Consider the following 13695-nt stretch of genomic DNA (forward strand, 5'->3'; position numbering starts at 1 on the left):
AGGGGAACACTTTGTGTGTGAATTCACTGCCTGTCACTCTCTTGCTCTCTCTCTCTCACACACACACACGTTGCCCCTATCTTTGGTCAGAATGCTACTATCAGATAGGGAAACAGACAGTGAATCTGGCCTCTGACCTAGGGCAGTAGAAGGGCTCCTCTGAGATCCTGGCCCTGACGACCACCTGACCTGCACAGCAGACAACAGAGGAGCAGATAAATGTGTTCCATAAGTATTTACGCATATGAGAACAGACACCCTGAAATCTGTGACACTGACATGGCGAGAACACTCACAAAGACATAAACAATCTGTTTTTTTTTTTTCCAGTCTCTGTCCGTTTTCTTGTCTCTCTGTTTTTTCTTCTCTCTGCCCAGTCCTCTCTGGCTTTGACTCTACCTGATGTGTATGTATATATGTATGTGTGTGTGTGTATGTATGTGTGTGTGTGTGTGTGTGCTGTACAGCAAGATCTGATGACTTAATGCCATGTGCTTACACATATGTGCAGGAGTATATGTATGAGTAAGAGACTTCCTGTGTGTGAGTGGTTCACCACTTGCCTGCTGGCTCTAATCCATGGCTGTGCTCTAAAATTGCTTCTACCCAGAGACAGAGTAAATTCAACAGCAGTGCCTCCAGCTATGCAGCAGGACTGTCACTTGCACGTGTGCGCGCGCACACACACACACACACACACACACACACACACAAACACACACACATATATACACGGAGCACTTCCAGTAAGGCTCACAGCACAGCTGTGTGTGCATGTCAGAGTATGTGTGCATTTTAATAAGCAGTTAAGAGTTTTCTTTAGCTACTGGTATGCTGACATCCAGCATGTAAATGTGGACAGACAAAGAACATTCTATTGTGTGTGTGTAGTTTTGAAGGCTGGGAGCTATATTACACTTTTTGACAGACACTGAGATGCAGGGTTGCATTTATGACTATACTTCATCTCTCCAGGAAACTCCATATATAATGGCAAAGTCTTGCAGAGAAAAGAATTATTAATGGAGGAATTATTAATGGCAAACTGTGTCTGTGTTTGTCTGTGTATAAAATTTTTACTGGGAAAGGGATAGAGAGGCTTCAGCCATGACAATTAACAGAAGCCAGCATCATTATCACCATGGTTACAGAACTCACCCCCTCAGCCACTGGTACATCTGTCTCTTTCTGATATCTGACTGTCTCTCTCTCTCTCATTCACACACACACACACACACACTTTATGAAGTTGGCATATTTGCCACTGATGGTTTGCAGTTTGTTTTTACAAACAACTAAAGGAGGGACATGTCACCTAATCATTAAAAATAGGAAATTGTCTTGTATTCTGTCTGCATCTTCTGTATGCATGTGCCCAGGAGCTCCCTTACACACACTCCTGCACACACAGCGGTCGTTGTCAGGCTGTAATTAGCAGTACACTTAATCAGACACTGAGCTGAGAGCAGCACTCCTGCTGGGCTTCTCCACACACATCATGTTTCCAGAGGAGAACATCTGTCTCTTTGTGTTGCTGTCTCCCTCATTCTCTCACGCACTCAAACACACGTACACACTTGAGAGCCTCTGCCACAGCTCCTAAAATGTTGTCTGCTTATCACTATGCTTGCTGGTGGTGGAGGAGGCATCAGTGCTGCTGTAAACCAGCCTTCCTGCTCCTGGAACACTACACCCCCCCACTTTCATCTGCTTCCAGAGGCAAAGACACAGTATATTCCCTCATACACACACGCACACACACATGCACCCAGCACAATCCCTCACAAACACATATACTCCCAGGTATCACCAAGATGACATCACTTAACCATCCTTCTCGTTACCAACTATGTTCAGCTAAGGCAAGTCAGTGTGCACTGGGGGACTGGGTGTGCTACACTTTCACAATGAGTTCAAACACATACACAGACATTATGAGCCCGTCTGTGTTAAACACCCACCTTGTATTGACTGAATAAGGCTACAGAGTTTGCTGTATGCTTGGCAGGCAGAAAAGTCTGGGTCTATTGTGCTAAACTGTCCTGTGAGATAGTCTATTTGGACGTTTTGCTAAAGAAAGCAGTGATAGTGCTGCTTTACCTTCAGATACAACTGTATCATCAGGACATGTCCAGACAGATCTTTAACAAGTCAACATAATAGACCTCCTTTGTGTGATGGAACTGCAGTTTTGGAACTGTGTTAAAAAAAGTTTCTGTTAAATGTTGGCAAGAAAAAAGGCCTTGTAAGCAGTGTGTAAGCAGCACATTGGCACTGGAGTGCATGCTAGATGTTTGTTTACATGTAATTGGGTTACAGATGAGTGAGTTACCATCTTTACTTACACACACACACACACACACACACACACACACACAGAGAGAGAGAGAGAGACAAGTGAGTGAATTGTAAAGAGATGAAGAGAGGAATGATCAAGTAACACAGAGTGGCACTGGCTTCTCAGTTACACCAGACCCAAAAATAACATCTTCAAAGGCTTCTCAATCTGACCCCAACAAAACAATTCCCATGTATCCTTTTATTCCAAAAATAATCACAATACTTTCATGTTGCAGGTATCTGTACAATATGACAAGAAATCAGAGGACTTATTAGCTTTATGTATGATAACTGAGAGTACAAGGTGACTTTGAGTGAGCCTGTGTTTACCCCTCCATGCCTATGAGGGGGAAAGAGGTGGAATTCTTGTCCTCCATCCCTCCCCCCTGCTCTGGCCACTAGCAGCCAGTATGTCTTCTAACATTCCTTTGGCTTGCATGTCATTTGTGCTCTCCATATTCAATTTCCTGTTTGGCTACTGTGCGACACCAGCCGCTGAGCCTTCACCCCTCTTGACTCTAGCTCAAACGGCATACCCTGCCTTCCAGAGCTAATGGCCAATCAATACTCTTGGATGTGATGACTGACAGGCCGTGGCCAGTCCCTGAACCAATTAGAGAGGGGCTGGTGGGCCACTGGCCAACGGTCTGGAGATGAAGAAGGTCAGCACTGGGCCTATTTGCATGTAACATTTTTGAAATGTCACTCCTCATTGAGGTTATGAACAGGGTGCTTGTTGGCACTGCTGCTGCTGTCCGTGTTCTGGGGAGAAAGCATGCCTCTGTTTCCTTCTGCTCATATGGAACATTCATGCTGCAGATGGGTTGTTTCCCACGACGATGACATGGAGCTCACATGTGTATCTTAAAACAACCCATCCGGCCTTCCACTTCTACAACTCAACCAAATATTCCCATTGACTGCCAGGAGTCTCAAAGAATGCAGTCACTATTAAAGTCAGCTATAACTAACTACATGCTTACAGCTTGTAGAAACACACAACATTATAAAAATACCTTAAATTTACAAATTCATAGTCATGATCACGAACAGCACATGGAAACTGTTGTTTAGTTTTACTTTTCTGTCAACAGGCAGGTATCTAAACCTGCATTACTGACACCATCTTGTCTGGGGTTGCTGCCATATAAGCTATAAAGCAGTGTCTGCAAGCTTATGAAGCACTAAAGTATTGAGTAGGTGAAGTGCTCTAATGTCAGACGAGAGCCCCTCACATACAGAAATCAAGTCAGCTCCCCCTTTCCACTCGCCTGTGCACCAAAAAACAGATGAGTGTCTTGCGGCTGCAGCCTGCCTTCCGCTCACAGGAGTTTGATACATATGTCTCCTGATCAATAAAGCATTAAAGTTGGAGTGTGAGAGTGCAGTCTATTAGGACAAGCCAGCCTTTTCCCATCCTGATGGATGAGAACTCCATTTGGGTGGAGACGGGTTGGCAGCCAGGAAGGCAGGCGTGCTTGCTCATGACTGGCCACAGGTCAGGACTTTACAGGCCGACACTGTCACTCACTTCCAAAGTTGGGCCCAAGTCCGTGCGTAGGCACGTGTGTGGTTGTGTATTTGCATGTATGAGAGCTGCATCATTACACACATCTTTTATGCTCTCCTGACCTGCTAGCATTCCTTGTTGTCAGCATTGTGTGCCAAATGGCCTTGTTAAGTGGAATGTCCAATTCATCGAAATCCGATTGATGCTGGTGCTGGTTTGTCCATTAAATGGAGATATGGGGTAAAGTGGAACACAGCTGGTGTCACTCCGTCAGCCCTGAGTTCTCCTGCGAAGGAGGGATAAATAGTAGGAGAGCTGTAATGCAGTTGTGTGAAACACTGTGCTTCCGCACTGCTGGGATTGAACTGTTTGTGTTCTGCCATGAAATAAACCAATGCTGATTTGTGGCATAAAACAGCGAAGAAGGTTTCTTCCCTGAATTGGCATCGCCTTGCTTGGCATTTTCAGAAACCATTTCTTTCAAGATAAACAAAAACAAAATCCCTACAAAGAACCTAAAGATAAACATATATTACAGTTTTCTGCAGACAGTCAATAAACACATTTTCTGCAATTACTGCCATATGAGAGGATCCGGGACCCTGGGCTCCACCTATCTCAGACACTCATGGATAGCCCCAACTCTGCATTCTGCTGAGAGCTCAGCGCTAGCTGTTACGCAGCACAGCCACGCCCCGACTTAAATATTATCTCAATGCAGCAGTAAGATGATCCAGGCACGATGCTATGGAGGAATTGCGAGGGGAATTAGCTCTGCCTTGCCTCTTCCTGTGGGGGTGGGGTGGGGTGAGTGGCCGGAGATTGGTGAGGTCATCTGATCTGCAGATCTGTGGGCTCCCAGCACTGTGAGCCCTGATGCTGTAGCCAAATGAGCATGGGTCACAGGTGCTGACTGGGGTAGCCTGCATGCCACAGCTCTTTGACAAGTCACTGATATACTGTCTGTGTGTGTGTGTGTGTGTGTGTGTGTGTGTGTGTGTGTGTGTAAGAGAGTCTCATTCCAGGAGTGGGTTTGGTCTTCCTGGTCTTGCTACTGTCATATGGGCAGCAAGGGCAGAGCAGAGAAGATCGGCTTAAAGCAGAAAGACAACTCACACCACACAGCTGATCACATTACTGCAGAGAGAGAGAGAGAGAGAGAGAGAAAAAGAAAGAAGTACTGTAGTTTCTGCAGGTTAGGAGCAGAGTAAGTAAGCTCCTCAGAAGAGGAGGTGAATCTGAGTGCCTGATGGGGTCCATTTCTGAACATCTACATTTAGTTGGGCGTATTGTGAAAGCTGATCAGCTCAGGATGTGGAGTGCACATTCTCATGTGAAAGGAATAGTGGACAAAGTCATGAGGAAAAGTGAACAAAGGGAAAACAATAGAGATGAGCAGCTATGGATGCTTATGGAAATTAGGCCAACAATACCATTCTAGGAGACAGTGGGTTATTTTTGTACATGGCTACATCAAGGGGATGATAAAGGGAGATCAAAAATAGAAAACAGCACACTATATGAAAGAGTGGATGATAGTTACATCCATTCAGTGATGTAGCACACAGCCTGCAAAGCTATTCATTGCAGGTGGCTGTTTAGTCCAGGCTAAGCAGAACTACTTTATTTCTAGCTGTCACCTAACTCAGCAAAAGGGGGGGAAATAGGGGAATTGCAGAGGGGGGCAGTACCACCGAGGCCATCATTAAATACAAGTTTGACGGCTCCTCTCATGACTAATTCATAATGTTCCTGGTTTGCCTGTCTGGCAGCCTTATCTAGGGCGCTTTGTGGAGTTTAGTGCCGCGCGCCTCTGTGCTATAGTGCAGCTTACGTGATCAGGAGCCGCCGGGCTTAGACCGCGTCACCAGGACACAATGGGGACGGTGGTTAGGTGTTCCCCTGGTGAAAGCTTTTAACAGACCTGTGCCTGCATAGCCCGATTGATGGTCGTGTACTTTAAGAGCTGCACAACTGAATCTGTAAGACAGAAAGGCCTGAGCAAGTGACAGAAAGGACAAATAAAGCAAAAAAATGAACCAAAGTGAGTTCCTTGAGTTAAAGTTAACCCATTACTCTTGATGAGTAGAATTTCATTCAGTTCTGAAGTAGTAAAATCAACACAGAATTTTAATATGAACATACAATGAGTGGTTGCCAAAGGCAAGCACATACACCCACAGCCACACAAGCCCACAAACATTATCACTCTTAATAACATGCCTAATTAGTACAGAGCCTACAGTGTCCTGGATCAGATCACAGATCACAGATCACATCAGATTCATTCTCCTTCGAATAAGAGTGCCAGTCTGGCATTCATTTCTTGTCTTTCACATTCCAGTGAGTGCATACAGACAGACATGGGGTGCTGATTTCAGACAGGCCATGGTGGCTGTCTCTGTGTGATCTCTAGACAATTCTAACAGTTTAGTTTAGCTTTAAGTTCTCAACAGGGACCAATGCTTCCTGGAGTACACCTGCTTCACCTCTGGTCTAGCAGTACTCTCATTAAACTCAGGTGCTAATTGTCAAGCCTGTCATCGTTTGAAGTGGAAACAAAATCTTAAACCTTCAGGTGTGATGATTCTCCACACCTCTGAGAATACCTGGAAAGCCCAAGAACAGAGGGAGAGGCCAGGAGACGCCATCCACGTGCTACTCACGTGGAGTGCTAATATTTGCATGCCTTTGGTAGTTTCTCGCTCTGTAGGCACCCGGCAACAGTCGCTGTGACACTAGCGACTCTCCTCCACCCACGTCAGCAGAGTGGAGCGGCCAGCACAAAGAGCAGATTAGGTCTCTAAATGGCCTCCCATTACACAGCTCCACACAACAGTTAGCCTGCACCACACCAGCCCCCAGTGCCTGGAGGATTACTTTACCCAGTCAGCCAGGCATCATAGCAACTGGCAGGCCATTTTAGGACACTGGAACACTTAAACACTTCAAACAACGTCAATAACAGCATTGCTAAAAGTGTAGACCTACTACAATGGAGCAAAGCATACACCTGCCATGTTTTATGTTACTAAATTCAGAGCTACTCCCAAAGTGCTAATGATGGAGTACTGTATGTTAGATGCAAAATGTTGAATGTCTAATATATGATATCTCTTATTAAATATCTCGAGGTTTTATGTGGAAGTCTGAAGAACATATCTCTTAGCTGGGTCATTGGATTCTAGAATGACGTTTTAGCACACTACTTACTAACTGTGCAAAGATATGTTATCTATGTAGCTCTTTAACTAGTAGTGATGCTACTGTTGCTATTATCATGATAGCCCTTGAAATCTTACAGTGAAATTCTCAGATGTTTTTCACCCATTAATACATGAACATTCTGTCTGTGTATGGGGCCTGGACTTTAGCCTTGGTATTAGCACTGACACATCACTATACAATATGAACTTCGCGTTCTGCTTTACAAAGTCCCAAGGGTGTAGCTTGTTGCAAATGTATTAATATTACCTGTTTTCAAGAGGTTCTTCTGTTAATGAGTTCTGTTGTCTGGTTCTCTAGGTTTAACATTATCATCCTGACTAGGCTAATTGATTTACATTTATGGCATTTAGCTGACACTTTTATCCAAAAGAAACTTACAATTATGACTGAGTACAACTTGAACAATTAAGGGTTAAGGGGATTGCTCAGGGACTCAACATTGGCATTTGTGTCTCAGCAACCTTCTGATGAAAAGTCAAGTACCTTAACCACTGACCTACCACTGCCCATTGATGGTACTGAGGCACTTGTCAACTCCTTTACCAGCACTATTTGAGTAAAAATAAGCCATTCCACTGGAATCTTATGATATCACTGGGCTTGTGAAAAGTTTGTATGGTCCTTTTGTGACTCAGAACCTTGAGCTGTTGTTTTTCACTACCTGTGTGATTTTATTTTATTTTTTTGTAACAATCAATTATATTGTAAAATTAAAAATAAATAATCAAAACAAAAACCAAACAAAAGGCCCTTACATGAATACCATAAAATTACCTTTTAAATGCTCCATGAAATCCTAACCTTCCACCCCTGATATACTGGTTTTGATTCAAATGTGTGGTATTTCTTCTTCAGAGAGATAGGTGGCAGTAATCAGTCAGGTTCTGGTATGGTTCTGTTCTGTGACATCCTGAGAGGCACAGGGAAACACCTTTACTCTTACACTCCTCCTGTGTTCTTCTAACGTTGGAAGCATGAGCTGTGAAATGTGTGTGTGTGTGTTTGTGTGTTTGTGTGTTTGTGTGTGTGTGTGTGTGTGTGTGTGTGTGTGTGTGTGTGTGTGTGTGTGTGTGTGTGTGTGCGTGATGGCAGACAGTTGCCATGCATGCATGAGTGAATCTGAATGCTTGTGTCTCAGCAATGATAAGTCACAAACGGTGCAGAGGAAAGAGTACCAAACGGAGAAACAGAAAAACAGGCAGATGACAAGAAAGTAATCCTCCCTCTTTCTCTCTCTCTCTGATTATTCTTATTAAACCCAGTATGTTCTGGTCATAAGCCACACTCTCTGCAGAGGTTCAATTTCACATCCTGCTAATTACAGTGGGGTGTAGCATTTCTCACTGGGGCCAGACAAACACACACACACACACACACACACACACACACACACACGCGCGCGCGCACATGCACAGAAGAGAAGCTACCATTACTGGTCAGACTGATAAATGAAAATCCCAAGTATAACATTTTCAGCTCCCTATTAAATAAAATAAAAAAAACAAACATTCTGGCTTGCGTTTAAGAGGAATGTTATATATTTCTATAAATTCTTTTGCAAACACACAGAGACCCACTTGATTTTTTTGGTGTTATGTTTTACTTAGATGGCAGTGTATACAATAGCAGTATATTGCTTTTATAAGTCTCTTTTTGGCCTGAGTGCTTTTAGGTTCAGGAACAATGACCTGCAAGCAACTCTTCCACATGGCAGGACTGTAGTCATGGAGACCATTTCAGGCATCAAGAAAGCACACCATTGAACTATTACACCTTAGGTTTAACTATGCGCACACACACACACACACACACACACACACACACACACACCCACACACACACCCGTCAACATTGCAGAATTTCTTAAATGCTAGTTGAGGATTCTGGGAAGGTATAAAAATGTGTATGTGTGTGTCCCAGAAGTGTCCCAAAACAGCTTGTCCTATTTTTTTCTACCAGCTCTCACATTCTCCCTCATTTGCATTCTCAGTACAATGCAGGTTTTTCTTTCCCTTAAAAAAGACGCCTGCAAAGTAAATGAAAGTAGGCCATTAGGTTGTGGTAAGCCGCTGCCTGTCTTTCCAGAAGCATCCTATCTCTCTCTCTCTCTCTCTCTCTCTCTCTCTCTCTCTCTCTCTCTCCCCCCCCCCCCCCCCCCCCCCTCTCTCTATCTCTCTGTGAGTGGCAGAGGTTCAGCAGTATGCTCAGAGGTGCTATCAGGTTAATCTAGCACTGGCAGATGCTGGTCGTCATTAACCTGGGAGTACCTCCTAAGAGCTATTCCTCTCAATGGGTTATGCCAGAGAAAAGACTGAGATGCAGATGGGGGGGGGGGGGGGGGGGGGGCAGGAGAAAGAAAGCGATGAGTTAATGGGCCTCCACTCCTACAGCGCTGATCTTCTCGCCTGCCCTTCAGTTCTCATCTCCCAGGTTCCTCCCCCTCAGATGCTACACTTCTCACTGACTGCTGAGCATGAACTCAAAATAAACCCTCTCTCCTCCTAGACCTCGGCCGCAGAAACCTTCACTTGCTTTAGCACAAGGCAGAAAACATGGATTTCACAAAATGGGGCCATGGACCACCAAGCCCCTCTTTTCTTTTGCTAGCTAGTATGGTTGTTAGACCTCTCCCTGTCTATGACATAGCGACAGATTGGGGGGTGAGGGGTGGGGGGGTAGAATTCAGTGCTGTCCCACCACAAACCCAAAGCAAACAGGCATAAAACTCGGCACAGTGCTGGGACTAGTGTGACTTTTTTAGGGAGGGTCTCTGACCTGGCCATTGCTTTAAGACACATCAGGGTTTGCCCCACACGCTCTGAGCCATGGCGCCCCCTTACAGTGCTATCGCTTCACTTCCGCCACATTATGCTACTCTTCCTGTTACTTGATCTCCTCCTTTAAATCTACTTTATTCTATTTAGACTTTATTCATCCACTGCTAATCGACTTTGTATATGTTTTACAAATCAATAATCTTGGGTGGAAATGTTGGGCAGTGTACGGGAAATATGAACATTCTGGAATATTAGAATATTAGAGGAGAATTATTCAATACTGTTAGAACTCCATATTGTATGTCTGATGTTTGTGTACAATAAAAATACATATCACTTTTATTATACTCTCAAACATAGGTTTAAGTTCTGTATTCCTTTTATATTTATTTATTTATTTTATAAGAATGTTTGCCTTATTGCATGTGAAAAGAATCTAAATATTAAGTTGAAATTTAAAGTAATTTAATCTAATATAATAATTAACATACTGGAATTAAGATATAATGGAGGCTGAAATTAGTAGCCTATCTTATAAATGCATTTTGAAGATGTTTAGGTTGCTGTACCTTTTAAATGGATCTCAGAACTGATCTACATATAGTGAACATGATATCAGTTTGGATTAATTTTTCTAAATAACACTACTCATTCAAGGGTTGAGTCCAGCCTCCAATTTTTACAGTGGACAATCACACACACCACAGTATTTATGCTAAGAACAGTATTTGCGCTAAACGTAGATAACTGTATCAGTATGGTCCTAAGTCTGATTTCTGATTCAGCTAATGAAATTAAGATGGCAGTTGATACATGATGCTTGATTGTCTGACGGTTTGTTTTTTTTTTTTGGTTGGTTTTCTGGTAGGAACAAATGATTGTGTCTCTGCTGCCCCCTTTACCCCATAATCTCCTGGTGTTATTTAGTTAATAATCATAAAGCATATTATTCTGTAACACCTGTGAAAAATTCAGTAGCTATATTGAGACCAATATGAACGGTGTGTAGGGAGATAAATGATGTAGCACTATGGGGCTCTGGGTCTCCTGGGAGTGTAAAGAACTACATACTACATACATGCTTTTGCCTGCATACTAATGCACCTGCACACCTGCACAACATAAAATGTTGTTTTTACATGCCAGCCACACATCTTACACAGACAAACCTCCAGCTTGGGAGGTAAATGACAGCATACCTTCTGCCTGATGCTGAACACTGATTCACTGCTAGCAGCATCACTGACAAAATCCTCATTCAGGCACACTCGTTATACAAACTTAGTTTTGGATAGTATGTAAGATAGTATTTCCAATAATACATAACATAGTATGTAAGAGATTACATAAGATAGTGTGTAAGGTTTTTCAAACAGCGGTATTGTGGAACATGGTTGGTGACTTGACTTACCGCTCGTACTCCTGGTTGTCGTGGTCGCAGCGTGTGTCCTTGTGCTTCTCCCAGTCCTTGCCATGGCGACATGTTGTCAGGGAGACAATGTCCTTGCCATTGTGGATGTGGTGCAGTGCATTGCGGGTGTCGGAGCCAATGCCTGTCAGATAGCGCTTCCCTTTGAACATGAGCAGGTACTTGCGCCTTGGGGGCACGCTGTTGCGTAGCAGCCAACCGCGCTCACCGCCCTTCTGCGGGTGGTCTTTGGAGAACAGGGGGATGGAGACGTCAAAGCCTGGCCGGAAATGCTCTGTGTTGGGGCTGGCTTTGGCGAGGATGGCCTGCCCAACATTGAAGCCCAGGTCCTCTGTGTAGTTTGGCCATGTGCCTGAGTACAGGTTGAAGATAACATGGTTGCGGCCATCGTTCCACAGCGGGTAGCCACGGATACGCTCGTCCACGTTGGACACAAACTGTGCCGACAACTGGTCACGGTCCAGAGTGTCGATGCCCAGCACGAACAGGCAGGCCTCGCGTGGGTCTGCCGTGTAGTACCTGGACTCAGCCACTGAGGCCAGGATCTTCCGGTAGCTCTCAGACACTCGCTCGCCCTTCTCGGGTGGGTACATGTACACGCGGAACCCGTCCCGCCCACGGCAGCGGCCAAAGTCAAAGCAGGTCTCCATCCGGCACCGGCTGTCCTTGTAGATGCTGGCCCAAGCCTGGCGCCGTTGCTGGGGCGACTCGCCAACACCCCCGCTTCCCTCCAGCTTGCCGGGCTCTACGTAGGCTGGTAGCAGGGCCCTGTCCAGCCAATCGGGCCAGGGCCGTGGTACCTCGTTGCGATGGCGGGCCAGGAACCCCAGGAGACGCTCCTGTAGGCCGCCCCAGTAGAAGAGCAGTAGCCAGCAGCATGTACACAGGCCCAGCAGCACGTACTTCTTGCGCGCCTGCATGGGGCTGCCTGATGCACCTTCAGCTCTCCAGGGCCCAGCTGGGAGCTTCAGCAAGGGGCTGACGTGGTGGGGGGCAGGGGCCTGAGCTCCAGCATTGCTCCCCTGTCCACTTGTCCATCAGGAGGAGAAGCTACAGCGTTCGCTCCTCTTTCTCTCTCTCTCTCTTTCTCTCTCTCTCTTTCTCTCCTCTATTTCTCTCCCTCTTGTGTTCTCTCTGTCTCTCTGCTCAGAGCCAAATTCTACCCTGCTGTTCCTCAAGCAGAAGTATTGTGTGTTCCTTGCCTTTCCGATGACTGAGGATAGTGAAGGGCGATTTCTCCTCTCTCTCCAGTCGTGCTCTCCTCATGGCTGACGAGTCATGCTGCACTCTGCTAGCAGGGAAATAAACAACAAAGCCACATTTCAATACACAGCCTTCTGTTCACTTCAGCTCAGGAAGGTTCTGCTGCTTGTGCAGTATCCCAAACACAAACACAAATAAATGAATATTTACTTATCATAAATGCTGTTACTTTGATCTTGTTTTGTTAAATAGCATAAACAGCACATATGCTGTAAAAGGAGGTATGCAATCAAAACACCACAATATTTATGCAATGCAAAGAACAGTGTGATAAACCAAAACTCTATGTGCATTAAATTGCATTTGTACATTAATCACAGCAGTCTTTTAAAGAAATAAAACTGATTGTCAGCAAGTTGCGTTCTCCATTCAGCATCAAAGCCTTGCCCCACTATGCCACTGCATGCAATATTGTGCACCCAGCCCTGATGGCTCACACAGAAGGCTGATTGTGTGGCAGCCTGTGGCCATACTGAACCTGCAGTAGATGTGCTTCGCATGGTGGCCACACACTGCTACTCACACGCACACACACACACACACACACACACACACACACACACACACACACACACACTGGCTCACTGTTCAGGATGAACAGGCTGAGCACGAGGTGTACGAGGTGTCTCCAAGTTCCAGCACAATAGGGTGATGGACATGACCAACATGGAGAAACCAAACACTTGGCTCTCAGGAACTGACATGAAGAGGCAGTTAGCAAGGAGAACACTCCCTCTTCATGGTCGAGATTCCCATTAATCTTGGGAGAGACTGGCTTTTTGTGTTTTGTATGAAAACACCCTGCAGTTGAGGTCGAGTTGTTTGCCAAGAAACCCACTCCCCCTCATCTCCGTAACTTCCTCAGTATGTGTATGTGTTTGTGTGTGCACGCGTGCAGCACCTCACAGAGAAGGTCAGTGTTCCTGCTGCCAGACAGCACACAAAGGCAGCTTTCACATCTTACCTGGCTTACTTTACTTTTCGTTTTTACCCCTCTTTCTCTCTCTCTCTCTTACCTATTCATTGACTCTCCTTCTCCCAGACACGCCCACTCCAAGTCAGTACTAAACTGCTGATCGCCTTCTGGCGTGCTCTGCTAATGGCTTGAAAAGACTAAGATGTGTGAAAGTGCAATATAGTGTGAAAGC

The 13695-nt window shown here is 45.1% G+C and overlaps 1 protein-coding gene across 5 annotated transcripts in view; it reads right to left on the minus strand.

Annotated features, from left to right (window-relative positions):
- LOC113591568 (exostosin-1c) overlaps window positions 1-13695 on the minus strand; it is a 34461-nt gene that overhangs the window by 14119 nt on the left and 6647 nt on the right. For 4 of the 5 annotated variants that reach the window (XM_027032111.2, XM_027032108.2, XM_035529181.1 and 1 more), the window contains one exon: window positions 11267-12575. In XM_027032111.2, coding sequence (XP_026887912.2) covers window positions 11267-12204 — 938 coding nt within the window. In that variant the 5' untranslated portion in view covers window positions 12205-12575. The remainder of the gene's footprint in view (window positions 1-11266; window positions 12576-13695) is intronic. The other variant, XM_035529180.1, reaches the window with a different exon arrangement.

The sequence above is a fragment of the Electrophorus electricus genome, chromosome 8 (assembly GCF_013358815.1).
Source record: "Electrophorus electricus isolate fEleEle1 chromosome 8, fEleEle1.pri, whole genome shotgun sequence".
In the NCBI taxonomy this organism is placed as follows: Eukaryota; Metazoa; Chordata; class Actinopteri; order Gymnotiformes; family Gymnotidae; genus Electrophorus; species Electrophorus electricus.